General features: G+C 44.7%; 2 protein-coding genes across 5 annotated transcripts in view; one reads left to right on the forward strand and one right to left on the reverse strand.

Moving 5' to 3' along the window:
* The window catches only part of LOC140494495 (cystinosin-like), a 69,634-nt gene that overhangs the window by 41,924 nt on the left and 13,843 nt on the right, over positions 1-13,867 (reverse strand). For 2 of the 3 annotated variants that reach the window (XM_072593735.1, XM_072593737.1), the window contains exons 3-4: positions 7,730-7,808; positions 3,079-3,163 (exon numbers count right to left, since the gene is read on the reverse strand). In XM_072593735.1, coding sequence (XP_072449836.1) covers positions 3,079-3,163; positions 7,730-7,808 — 164 coding nt within the window. The remainder of the gene's footprint in view (positions 1-3,078; positions 3,164-7,729; positions 7,809-13,867) is intronic. The other variant, XM_072593738.1, reaches the window with a different exon arrangement.
* LOC140494496 (calcium and integrin-binding family member 3-like) overlaps positions 1-13,867 on the forward strand; it is an 88,102-nt gene that overhangs the window by 14,641 nt on the left and 59,594 nt on the right. The gene's annotated exons all lie outside the window — the stretch shown is intronic.

The raw sequence follows: 13,867 nt of genomic DNA on the forward strand, positions 1-13,867 counted from the left end.
CAAAACAGGATTAAAGGAAAATCTCAAGGCTTTTTACCCATATATAAAAAGCAAAAGGGGAATCAGGGAAAGGGTTGGGCCACTCAAGGACAAAGGAGGGAATCTACATGTGAAGCCAGAAGAGGTCCTAAATAAATACTTTGTGTTGACATTCACCAAAGAGAAGGCATTGGAGGGTGAACATCTCAGGGAAGGGAATGTCAAATTTCTAAGCCAAGTTTCTATTAAAAAAGGAAGAGGTGTTACAGGTCTTAAAAAGATTGATTAGTACCCAAGTCCTGATGGAACCTGCCCCAGTATATTGAGGGATTGCTGGAGCATTGACAGACATCTTTTTATTCTCTTTGGCCACAGGTGAGCTCCCAGAGGACTACAGAATAGCGAGTGCTGTCACATTGTTTAAAAAGGGTAGCAGGGTACATCTAGGAAATTACAAGCCCATGAGCCTCAGGTAAGGAGGTTATTGGAAAAGTTTCTCAGGGACAAGATCTATATGCATTTAGATGCAAATGGACTGATTAGCAATAGACAGCATAGTTTTGTGTGGGGGAGGTCATGTCTCATTAACTTGATTGAGTTTTTTTTTAAAAGCAGGCATTGAAGATGATTGATGGGGGGGGGGGGGGGGGGAAAGAGAAGCTGTTAATGTGTCTACATGGACTTCAGTAAAGCCTTTGATAACGTCCCTCATGACAGACTGGTGCAAAAGGTTAAAATTCTTGGTATCAGGGATGAGCTGGTAAGAAAGATACAGAACAGTCATAGGAGACAGAAAGTAGCAGTGAAAAGATGCTTTTCTGAATGGAGGGCTGAGACAAGTGGTGTTCCACATGGATCGGTGCTGGGACCTCTGCTGTTCATGATTCATATAAAAGATGAGGGGAAAACATAGCTAGTCTAATGAGCAAGTTTACAGATGATACAAAGATTGGTGGAGTTGTGGATAGTGAAGAGAATTATCAAAGGATACAGATCAGTTGGAGGCATGGACAGAAAGTGTCACATGGACAAATGTGAGGTGATACATTTTGGAAGGTCAAGTACAAGTAGAAATTATACAGTGAATGGTAAACCCTTAGGAACATTGATATGCAGAGGGATCTGGGTGTGCAGGTCCACAGATCACTGAAGGTGGCATCACAGGAAGGTAAAGTTGTAAAAAAGGCTGAAGGTATACTTGCCTTCATTGGAAGAGACATTCAGTATGAGGATAGACAAGTTGTACTGTAGCTTTATAGTATTTGCAGGCAGAACTGGCTCGAAGGTAGAAGACAGAGGGTGATGGTGGAATATTGCTGTTCAGACTGGAGGTCTGTGACCAAAATTGGAGGTGCAGTGCACAGTGAAGAAGGTTACCTCAAGGGGCAATGAGATCTTGATCAGATGGGCCAATGGGATGAGATGTGGCAGACAGAGTTTAATTTAGATAAATGTGAGTTGCTGCATTTTGGAAAGGCAAATCAGGGCAGGACTTATACATTTAATGGTAAGGTCCTGGAGGGTGTTGCTGAAAAAAAAAAGAGATCTTGGAATGCAGTTTAATAGTTCCTTGAAAGTGGAGTCACAGAGAGATAGGATAGTGAAGGCAGCATTTGGTATGCTTGCCTTCACTGATCAATGCATCAGGTATAGGAATTGGAAGGTCATGTTGCGACTGTACAGGACATTGATTAGACAACTTTTGGAATACTGTGTACAGTTCTAGTCTCCCTTCTATAGGAAGGATATTGTGAAATTTGAAAGGGTTCTGAAAAGATTTACAAGGATGTTGCCAGGCTTTGAGGGTTTGAGCAATAGGAGAAGCTGTATAGGCTGGGGCAGTTTTCCCTGGAGCATCGGAGGCAGAGGAGTGACCTTATAGAGGTTTATAAAATCAAGAGGCGAGGATAGTGTAAATTCATGACTATTTTTTCCACACGCAAGGTGGGAGTGGAGAGAAGAGTCCAAAGCTAGAGGTTTAGGGTGAGAATGGAAAGATTTTAAAGAAGGGTCCTGAAGGGCAACTTTTTCATGCAAAGGGTGGTGTGCGTATGGAACAAGCTACCAGAGAAAATGGAGGCTGGTACAATTACAACATTCAAAAGGCATCTGGATAGGTATATAAATAGGAAGGGTTTAGACTGAAATGGGCCAAATGCTGGCTAATGGGACTAGATTTATTTGGGATATCTGGTCAGCATGGATGAGTTGGACCAAAGGGTCTATTTCCATATTGTACATCTCTATGACACTACTTCAGTTAGGCCACACTTGGAACATAGTTCTGTTCACCAAACTATCAAGAGGACGTGGATGCTTTGGAGAGGGTACAGAAAATGTTTACCAGGATGTTGTCTGATATGGGGGATTTAACCTGAGAAGAAAGGTTGGAGAGACCAGGTTTTCACTGGAACACAGGAACTGGAGGGTCAACCATTAGAAGTTTATAAGATTATGAATTGCATGGGTAGAGTGGAAAGTCTGAGGCTTTATTCCAGGTGGAGGGGTCAATTACCAAGGGACATAGGTTCAAGGTGTGGGGAAAGTGGGGAAGTGTAGAGTTTAAGAGAGATGTGCAAGGCAAGTTTTGCCACACAGAAGGTGTTGTGTGCCTGGAACATGCTGCCAGAGGTGGTGGTGGAAGCAGACAATAGCAGCATTCAAGCAAAAAAAAACCTGGATGAATACATGAATAGGAAGGGAATAGAGGGATATGGATCCTGTAAGTGAAGACAGCTTCAGTACGGATGGACAAAATGTGTTGGCACAGGCTCAGATGTCCGAAGGGCTTGTTCCTGTGCTGTATCGTTCTTTCTGCCTGTTGGGGTGGTAGAAGCAGAAACCCTGGTAACATTTCAGCAGCATTTAGATGTGCACTTGTGATGCCAAGGCATACAGGGCTATGGGCCAAGTGATGGAAAATGGGACTGGAATGGATGCTCCAGACTGTCACAGACATGATGGGCTGAAAGGCTTTTTTTTTCCTGTGCCGGAGATACCATGATGCATGACTCATTGAAAATCCCTTGGGAAATGAACAGGACAATCATCTGATCAAATGTAAATTAAACAGTGCCAGACAATGATATCAGTACTTACATATTTGGGCAGTTCGACAACTGAAGTCTGCTTCGATGAGAACGTAACATTAAATATGACGACTAGAGTCTCCTGCAAGCGTGCACTATGAGGGAAACAACAGAAGGTTTCTACACTTTGCAACCATATGAGTAACCTATTTGAATCAAATGTTAAATAAGAACTTGTGAAAGTTTCCATACATCTTCAGAATATTCCAATACAATTTCCAGCCAATTGATTACCTCCAAAGTGCAATATGGCTCTACAAACAGCAATGAGTTAAAACAGAAGACAATTTGCACTTGGATGCTGCTCAAAGGCTGCATTAAATTCCACCATTGTATTTTAAACGTACCTAACCAATCAGCCATGATTCAATTGCTAGAACAGACTCAAGGTTCTAATGGCCAATTTGTGTTCCTATGTTATTCCTACCTCCTTCAATATATTAAGCCTTTATTAGGGTGTCAAAATATTTGTTCCCCTTGAAATGCTCTCTCTGAAATATTTGAGGGGTATTTCTGCAGGTTTCCTTTTTCATTCTCACAATTAAACAATACAACGATGTAGCATGTTGCCTTCTGCATTTGTATATCTTTTAGGATTTGCTTTAGATAAAAAAAATTTCACAAATATTTTATACTTAAATTTGAGAAGATTTGTAACCTCAGGTTGATGAGAAATATGTAAGTTAGCTCGCTGAGCTTGAAGGTTTGTTTTCAGATGTTTCGTAGGAATGAGGTAACATCATCAGTGACAGTCTCTGGTGAAGCACTGGTGGTATGTCCCACCTGTTTTAAGGTGGGTGATGTCATTTCTGTTTTTTTCCCCCCAAGGGAAGGTAGTTAGGATCTAAACGGGTGTGTTTATTGATGGAGTTCTAGTTCGAATGCCATTCCTCTAAGAATTCTCATCAATGTCTTTGTTTCACCTCTCCTAGGATGTGTGTGTTGTCCCAGTCAAAGTGGCGATAGTGAGTAGTAAAGTTTGGTGGCCAGTTAGTGTTTATGTATCCTGTTGGCAGGTTTCCTGCTTGTCTGTCCAATTTTTTTTTAAAACAATTCTTACATGGTATCATTTAAATTACATTAGTTTTGCTGGTAGTATCTAATGGATCCTTTAGGTTCATCAGTCATTGTTTAAGTGTGTTGATAGGTTTGTGGGCTACCATGATGCCAAGGGGTCTGAGTAATCTGGAATTCATTTCGGATAGGTCTTTGATGTAAGGTAATGCAGCTATGGTTTTTGGTTGCGTTGTATCCGCTTGTTTGGTTTTGTTTCTGAGCAAATGACAGATTGTGTTTATTAGGTAAAAACAATGCCTGCAGATGCTGGAAACCAGATTCTGGATTAGTGGTGCTGGAAGAGCACAGCAGTTCAGGCAGCATCTGAGGAGCAGTAAAATCGACGTTTCAGGCAAAAGCCCTTCATCAGAATAAAGGCAGAGAGCCTGGAGGGTGGAGAGATAAGTGAGAGGAGGGCGGGGGGGGGGGGGTGAAGAAAGTAGCATAGAGTACAATAGGTGAGTGGGGGAGGGGATGAAGATGATAGGTGGGAAGGAAGATAGGCAGGTAGGACACGTCATGGGGACAGTACTGAGCTGGAAGTTTGGAACTAGGGTGAGGTGGGGGAAGGGGAAGTGAGGAAACTGTTGAAGTCCACATTGATGCCCTGGGGTTGAAGTGTTGCGAGGCGGAAGATGAGGCGTTCTTCCTCCAGACATCTGGTGGTGAGGGAGCGGCAGTGAAGGAGGCCCAGGACTTCCATCTCCTCGGCAGAGTGGGAGGGGGAGTTGAAATGTTGGGCCACAGAGTGGTGTGGTTGATTGGTGCGGGTGTCCCAGAGATGTTCCCTAAAGCGCTCTGCTAGGAGGCGTCCAGTCACCCCAATGTAGAGGAGACCGCATTGGGAGCAATGGATACAATAAATGATATTGGTGGATGTGCAGGTAAAACCTTGATGGATGTGGAAGGCTCCTTTAGAGCCTTGGATGGAGGTGAGGGAGGAAGTGAGGGCGCAGGTTTTGCAATTCCTGCTGTGGCAGGGGAAGGTGCCAGGATTGGAGGGTGGGTTGTAGGGAGGCATGGACCTGACCAGGTAGTCATGGAGGGAATGGTCTTTGTGGAAGGTGGAAAGGGGTGGGGAGGGAAATATATCCCTGGTGGTGGGGTCTTTTGGAGGTGGCAGAAATGTCGGTGTATGATTTGGTTTATGCGAAGGTTGGTAGGGTGGAAGGTGAGCACCGGGGCATTCTGTCCTTGTTACGGTTGGAGGGGTGGGGTCTGAGGGCGGAGGTGCGGGATGTGGATAAGATGCGTTGGAGGGCATCTTTAACCATGTGGGAAGGGAAATTGTGGTCTCTAAAGGAGGAGGCCATCTGCTGTGTTCTGTGGTGGAACTGGTCCTCCTGGGAGCAGATATGGCGGAGGCGGAGGAATTGGGAATACAGGATGGCATTTTTGCAAGAGGTAAGGTGGGAAGAGGTGTAATCCAGGTAGCTGTGGGAGTCGGTGGGTTTCTAAAAAATGTCAGTGTCAAGTTGGTCGTCATTAATGGAGATGGAGAGGTCCAGAAAGGGGAGGGAGGTGTCAGAGATGGTCCAGGTAAATTTAAGGTAAGGGTGGAATGTGTTGGTGAAGTTGATGTCAACCTCCTCACGAGAGCATGAGGTGGCACCAATGCAGTCATCAATGTAGCGGAGGAAGAGGTGGGGAGTGGTGCCGGTGTAATTACAGAAGATCAACTATTCTACGTAACCAACAAAGAGACAGGCATAGCTGGGGCCCATATGTGTGCCCTTTTGGTTTGGAGGAAGTGGGAGGATTCGAAGGAGAAATTGTTAAGGGTGAGGACCAGTTCGGCCAAGCGAATGAGAGTGTTGGTGGAAGGGTATTGTTGGAGACGTCGGGAGAGGAAAAAAAACGGAGGGCTTGGAGGCCCTGGTCATGGCGGATGGAGGTGTAGAGGGATTGGATATCCATGGTGAAGATGAGGCAGTGGGGGCCCGGGAAACGAAAGTCTTGGAGGAGGTGGAGGGCATGGGTGGTGTCTCGAACGTATGTGGGGAGCTCCTGGACTAGGGAGAATAGGACAGTGTCAAGGTAGGTAGAAATTAGTTCAGTGGGGCAGGAGCATGCTGAGACAATGGGCTGGCCAGAGAGGTCAGGCTTGAGGATCTTGGGAAGGAGGTAGAACCGGGCAGTACGGGGTTCCCGGACTATGAGGTTGGAAGCTGTGTGTGGGAGATCTCCTGAGGTGGTGAGGTTCTGTATGGTCTGGGAGATGATGGTTTGGTGATGTGGGGTGGGGCCCTGGTCAAGGGGGCTGTAGGGAGAGGTGTCCTCGAGTTGGCGTTTGGCTTCAGCGGTGTAGAGGTCAGTGCGCCATACTACCATGCACCCTCTTTATCTGCTGGCTTGATGGGGAGGTCAGGATGGGGAGGGCTGTGTGCTGTGAGGGTGAGAGGTTGGAGTGGGGGAGGGAGGTAGACAGGTTGAGGCGGTTAATGTCCCAGCGGCAGTTGGAAATGAAGAGGTTGAGGGCAGGTAAGAGGCCAGCGTGGGGTGTCCAGGTGGATGCAGTGTGTTGGAGGTGGGCGAAGGGGTCCTCGGAAGGTGGGCAGGAGTCCTGGTTGTGAAAGTAAGCTCGGAGGCGGAAGTAGTGTTATTGGGTACCTGTTTTTGTTTGAAAACATTGTATAGATATTTGTCTTCTGCTTTTTGTAGTTCTTAGGTGCTGCAGTGTGATATAGCTCCATTTGTGGGTGTTGGAATGATTGCTTCTGATGTATTTGCTCTGTGTTTGTTGTTTTTCTGTCGACGTTGGTTTGAAGCTTTCCGTTAACTGTACGTTCAACTGTCACGTCTAGGAATGGGAGTCTGTTATCATTCTCCTCTTTTGTGAATTTTATGCCTGTCAGGATATTGATGGTATTGCATGTTTCCTCTAATTTGTTCCATTTTGTGATGACAAATGTGTCATCTATATAGCAGACCTAAAGTTTGGGTTGGATAGATGGGAGGGCAGCAAACCACCAGCGCTTCACGGGAGACTCACTGATGATGTTATCTAGTATGGTAATGAAACATCTGAAAACATACCTTCAAGCTCAGTGAGCAAACTTACATACTTATGCTCAAATTGCTTAACTTGGGGGAAAAAAAAAGATGCTTTTTTCATTTCTTATAAATAAATCTCCCATACCATTTTATGATATATTAATATTGATTTTCCAAGATTGAATGCTTCCCTAACTGGGAAAAATATAACTTGTAAATAGCTCCACAAAAACCTTGAATGCAGGACATGGACTACCATCCAGGTGAACAGATCACCCATCACTTTGTACTCTGCATTCTAACCTTAAGGCCTCAGCGTTTCCCGATTGCGCTTAATATAGCTTTCTGCCCTCACCTGCCAGCATTGTTGGTTATAAACTTTATTTCCTAATAAATAAAACTACACCACCACTCAGGCCCTGCTCCCACAGACTGCCTTAGGTTTACATTTAGCCCTTCCCTCCCCTCATTGGTTAACACTCATGGCAACTTTCAGCAAGGTTTACCAACAGCCCTGTTCTATGTTCCTCCTAATACAACGTAATCTTAGCCACCTAATAACAAATTCACTGTGCTTCACTCAGCCAAATATCAGGTGAAACAGAACTAACCTTGGAACAACACTGATGTTTTGAATATCACCAATTTGCAGGTCAACATGTGCAGGTATCTTTAGTGTCACAGAGTTTTCTGAAATCAGACAAAAACATTGACTGAACTTCTACTTAATGAGGATCAGGACGCAGATAATCAGAAACTTATCCCTGTTGCATAAATGTAAAAGAAAGAGGTAAATGGGTACAAACATCTGTAGCAAGTGTATCCAATTGCACAACTGGAGTCCGAGCTGCAGACATTGCTTTGCTTCAGGGAAAGGGAAAATTGCTTGAAAGCTTTGTCCAGGTGGTGGTCAAACCCTCAAACTAAGCAATTCAAACTTGGTCTGTAATCAGGGATAGGAAGGTGTGACAACAAGTGGGCAGGAGGTAGTGTCCAAGAAATTTCAACCACTGCAATTGTCCAATGGTTACAAGGTTCTTGCAGGTTGAGTGGATAATACTGGGGATTGAAGAGAGGATGAGCAAACTAACCACTGCACAAAGGAGCCGGAGGAGAAAGAAACATAGTAGTAATAGGACTCGGTATAATCAGGGGAATAGATATTGTTCTCTTCAGCCATCTGCTTGAGTCCTGAGGAGTATACATCAGCTGCTGGTCCCAAGGTTAAAGAAATCTACCCAGGACTGGACAGGAATTGGAGTGCAAAGGGAGGGTACCATCTGCATCCATGTTGTGTGAAGTAATTGAGAAGTCAAGAAAAGATTTCTGAAAATGTTTGAGCAGTTGGGAGCTAAATTAAGTGGAACCTCCAAGTTAATAATCTTGGGATTACTACAGGAGTCACAGGCAAATTGACATTGGATAAATAAAGTCAAAAAAGTTAACTGCATAGTTCAAAAGATTATTATGGGGAGAATGGGTTTCACTTCATGGGGTACTAGCATCGACACTGGGATACAAGGGAGCTGTTCTGGTGGATTGGGCTTCACTTGAGTTATGCTGGGACCAGTGTCCTGGTGAAATGATTAAACTAATTTGGTGGGGATTGGGTTTACCGAAGCTTAAAAACACAGGAGGATAGGGTTGTTACTGTATGACAACTATTTGGATAACAATACCCAGAGTGAGGACATGAAGGGAGAGTGTACAAACATAGAAAAGCACCAGCACATAGGGTCAAGGTGGAAAAAATGTTAAAAGGCAAAATTGATGACTCTTTACTTAGACATGCTTCATGTTTGTAATTAATTGATTAATTAATAGCACAAAGACGTTAAGTGACATGACCTTATAGCCATTACAAATATATGGTTTATAAGGAGATCAAAACTAGGAACTAAATATTCCATGGCATGTAAAATAGGAAAGATGATCGGCTAACTTTTTAATACAAGAGGGAAGAGGCATGATAGCAAGGAATTGTAACAGAAGATGTCAATTCCATATAGCTAAGAAATAACAATAACAATGGTGGGTGCAATCTAAAGGTCCCCTAACAGTAGCTATACTGTATGACAGAATAAATCAATAGATTTTGAAGGCATATAAAAAATGGCAATGGATTAATCATGAATGGCTTCAATTTTCATATAGATTGGGAAAATCAAACTGGCACAGATAGCCTTAAGAAAGAATTCAGAGTATACTTGGGCCAGTTTTCTACAACAAAGTGTTGTGGATCCAATCAGGGATCACACTACTTTGGATCTGGCAATGTGTAAAGAGGCAGGTTTAAATAAATAATCAGTGGAGAAGATCCCCTAGGAAACAGTGGCCACAACTTGATACAATTTACCATTCAGTTGGACAGCTGGATCAAAAATAACAGTGCAAACTTAAATAAGGGTAATTACAAATGAATAAAGGCAGAGCTGAGGGTAAACTGCCAAATTATATAAATACAGACAGCAAGAACTGTTTTTATAAAAAAAGAACACCAAAGTGAATATAGACTGCTTAGAGAATGAGACCAAGGAAATAATAATAGAGAATCAGGAAACTGCAGAGTCAAATAATTATTTTGAGTCAGCCTTCATGATGGAGACACTAATAGCATTCCAAAATTACCATTTAAACAAGGGGCAAACAGGGGAGAAGAAATAAGTATGCAGCTAAAAAATAAGTATGCAGCTTTGGAAACTGTTGGGGGGGACAGCCTTGCAGGTGTAAGCTGCAGTGAAGGGGTCTGTGGCTCTGAGATTCAGAAGGGAAAGGGGGAGAAGAAGAGAGCGCTAGTTATAGGGGACTCTCTAGTTAGAGGGACGGACAGGCGGTTCTGTGGACATGGGCGAGACTCTCGGATGGTTTGTTGCCTCCCGGGTGCTAGGGTCCGAGACGTCTCGGACCGTGTCTTCAGAATCCTTAAGGGGGAGGGTGTGCAGCCAGAAGTCGTGGTACACATTGGCACCAACGACATAGGTAGGAAGAGGGGCGGGGAGGTCATTCAAGAGCTCAAGGAGTTAGGCTGGAAGCTAAAAGCTAGGACAGACAGAGTCGTCATCTCTGGGTTGTTGCCGGTGCCACGTGACAGAGAGGCAAAGAATAGGGAGAGAGTGCAGTTGAACACGTGGCTGCAAGGATGGTGTAGGAGGGAGGGCTTCAGATATTTGGACAATTGGACTGCATTCTGGGGAAGGTGGGACCTGTATAAACAGGACGGGTTGCACCTGAACCAGAAGGGCACCAATATCCTGGGGGGTAGGTTTGCTAGCACTCTTCGGGGGGGTTTAAACTAATTTGGCAGGGGGATGGGATCCGGACTTGTAGTCCAGCAAGTAAGCTAGCTGTGTGTCAGGATGTCCAAGACTGTAGGGAGGCTGTGGAGAAGGTAGCACTGACAGGGACTACTTACGGACACAGAGATGGGCTCAAGTGCGTATACTTCAATGCAAGGAGTATCAGAAATAAGGTGGGTGAACTTAAGGCATGGATCGGTACCTGGGACTACGATGTTGTAGCCATCACGGAAACATGGATAGATGAGGGACAGGAATGGCTGTTGGAGGTTCCTGGTTACAGATGTTTCAGTAAGATTAGGGAGGGTGGTAAAAAAGGAGGGGGGGTGGCATTGCTAATTAGAAATGGTATAACGGCTGCAGAAAGGAAGTTTGAGGGAGATCTGCCTCTGGAGGTAGTATGGGCTGAAGTCAGAAATAGGAAAGGTGCAGTCACCTTGTTGGGTGTTTATTATAGGCCCCCCAATAGCAGCAAAGATGTGGAGAAACAGATTGGGAAACAGATTTTGGAAAGGTGCAGAAGCCACAGGGTCGTAGTCATGGGCGACTTCAACTTCCCAAATATTGATTGGAAGCTCTTTAGATCAAGTAGATTGGATGGGGCGGTGTTTGTGCAGTGTGTCCAGGAAGCTTTTCTAACGCAGTATGTAGATTGTCCAACCAGAGGGGAGGCCATATTGGATTTGGTACTCGGTAACGAACCGGGACAAGTGGTGGGCTTGTTAGTGGGTGAACATTTTGGTGATGGCGACCACAATTCTGTCACTTTCACCTTGGTTATGGAGAGGGATAGGTGCACACAACAAGGAAGTTTTTACAATTGGGGGAAGGGAAATTACGATGCTGTAAGACAGGATTTGAGGAGCATACGTTGGGAGCATAGGCTGTCAGGGAAGGATGTGGTGGAAATGTGGGACTTTTTCAAGGAGCAGATACGACGTGTCCTTGATATGTATGTACCGATCAGGCAGGAAAGAAATGGTCGTGTGAGGGAGCCTTGGTTGACGAGGGAGGTTGAATGTCTAGTAAAGAGGAAGAAGGAGGCTTACATAAGGTTGAGGAAACAAGGTTCAGACAGAGCAGTGGAGGGATACAGGATAGCCAGAAGGGACCTGAAGAAAGGGATTAGGAGAGCTAAGAGAGGGCATGAAAAATCCCTGGCGGATAGGATCAAGGATAACCCCAAGGCATTCTATGCGTATGTGAGAAACCTGAGAATGACGAGAACGAGGGTAGGTCCGATCAAGGACAGTGGTGGGAGACTGTGTATTGAGTCGGAAGAGATAGGAGAGGTCTTGAACAAGTACTTCTCTTCAGTATTTACGAACGAGAGGGACTGTATTGTTGAAGAGGAGAGTGTGAAACGGACTGATAAGCTAGAAGAGATATCTGTTAGGAAGGAAGATGTGTTGGACATTTTGAACAACTTGAGGATAGACAAGTCCCCCGGGCCTGACGGGATATATCCTAGGATTATGTGGGAAGCAAGAGAGGAAATTGCAGTACCGTTGGCAATGATCTTCTCGTCTTCACTGGCAACGGGGGTGGTACCAGGGGACTGGAGAGTAGCGAATGTTGTGCCCCTGTTCAAAAAAGGGAATAGGGATAACCCCGGGAATTACAGGCCAGTTAGTCTTACTTCTGTGGTAGGCAAAGTAATGGAAAGGGTACTGAGGGATAGGATTTACGAGTATCTGGAACGGCACTGCTTGATTAGGGACAGCCAGCACGGATTTGTGAAGGGTAGGTCTTGCCTTACAAGTCTTATTGAATTCTTCGAGGAGGTGACCAAGCATGTGGATGAGGGTAGAGCAGTGGATGTAGTGTACATGGATTTTAGTAAGGCATTTGATAAGGTTCCCCATGGTAGGCTTATGCGGAAAGTCAGGAGGCATGGGATAGAGGGAAATTTGGCCAATTGGATAGAAAACTGGCTAACCGGTCGAAGTCAGAGAGTGGTGGTAGATGGTAAATATTCAGCATGGAGTCCAGTTACAAGTGGAGTTCCGCAGGGATCAGTTCTGGGCCCTCTGCTGTTTGTAATTTTTATTAATGACTTAGATGAGGGAGTCGAAGGGTGGGTCAGTAAATTTGCAGATGATACAAAGATAGGTGGAGTTGTGGACAGTGAGGAGGGCTGTTGTCGGCTGCAGAGGGACTTAGATATGATGCAGAGCTGGGCTGAGGAGTGGCAGATGGAGTTCAACCCTGCCAAGTGTGAAGTTGTCCATTTTGGAAGAACAAATAAGAATGCGGAATACAGGGTTAATGGTAGGGTTCTTGGTCAGGTGGAGGAACAGAGGGATCTTGGGGTCTATGTACATAGATCTTTGAAGGTTGCCACTCAGGTGGATAGAGTTTGTAAGAAGGCCTATGGAGTATTATCGTTCATTAGCAGAGGGATTGAATTCAAGAGTCGTGAGGTGATGTTGCAGCTGTACAGGACTTTGGTTAGGCCACATTTGGAGTACTGTGTGCAGTTCTGGTCGCCTCACTTTAGGAAAGATGTGGAAGCTTTGGAGAGGGTGCAGAGAAGATTTACCAGGATGTTGCCTGGAATGGAGAGTAGGTCATACGAGGATAGGTTGAGAGTTCTCGGCCTTTTCTCGTTGGAACGGCGAAGGATGAGGGGTGACTTGATAGAGGTTTATAAGATGATCAGAGGAATAGATAGAGTAGACAGTCAGAAACTTTTTCCACGGGTACAACAGAGTGTTACAAGGGGACATAAATTTAAGGTGAAGGGTGGAAGGTATAGGGGAGATGTCAGGGGTGGGTTCTTCACCCAGAGAGTGGTGGGGGCATGGAATGCGCTGCCCGTGGGAGTGGTAGAGTCAGATTCATTGGCGACCTTTAAGCGGCATTTGGATAGGTACATGGATGGGTGCTTAATCTAGGATAGAAGTTCGGCACAACATCGTGGGCCGAAGGGCCTGTTCTGTGCTGTATTGTTCTATGTTCTATGTTCTATAAATAGATGCCACCATCACTAGAGAAATTAATGGGGCAAAAGGCTGATGGGGTGCAGCCTAGAATATAAAGAGAAGTAGCTGTAGAGAAAGAGGATATACTGATGGTAAACTTCCAACGTTCCTTAGATTCTAGAAACTCAGGATTGGAAACCAGGCTTTTTGAAAAAGATGAAAATGAAGAAAATTAGGTAACTTAGCATCTATCTTTGGGAAAGTGTGCAGAGTCTATTATAAAGGATGTAATAACGGATCATCTAGAAATATTTAATATAATCAGCATCATGGAAAGTTGATGGAAAGCAGGGTAGATGAAGGGGAACTAATTGATGTAACATACTTGGACTTCCAAAAGATGGTTCGACGACGTACTGCACAATAAGATACTTAATAAAATAAGAGCCCACGGTGTTGGGGACAGTACATTAGATAAAGGATTGGCTAAATAGAGGATGAGGAGGAGGTACCAGTGCTGGATTAGGGA

The sequence above is a fragment of the Chiloscyllium punctatum genome, chromosome 24 (assembly GCF_047496795.1).
Source record: "Chiloscyllium punctatum isolate Juve2018m chromosome 24, sChiPun1.3, whole genome shotgun sequence".
Lineage (NCBI taxonomy): Eukaryota > Metazoa > Chordata > Chondrichthyes > Orectolobiformes > Hemiscylliidae > Chiloscyllium > Chiloscyllium punctatum.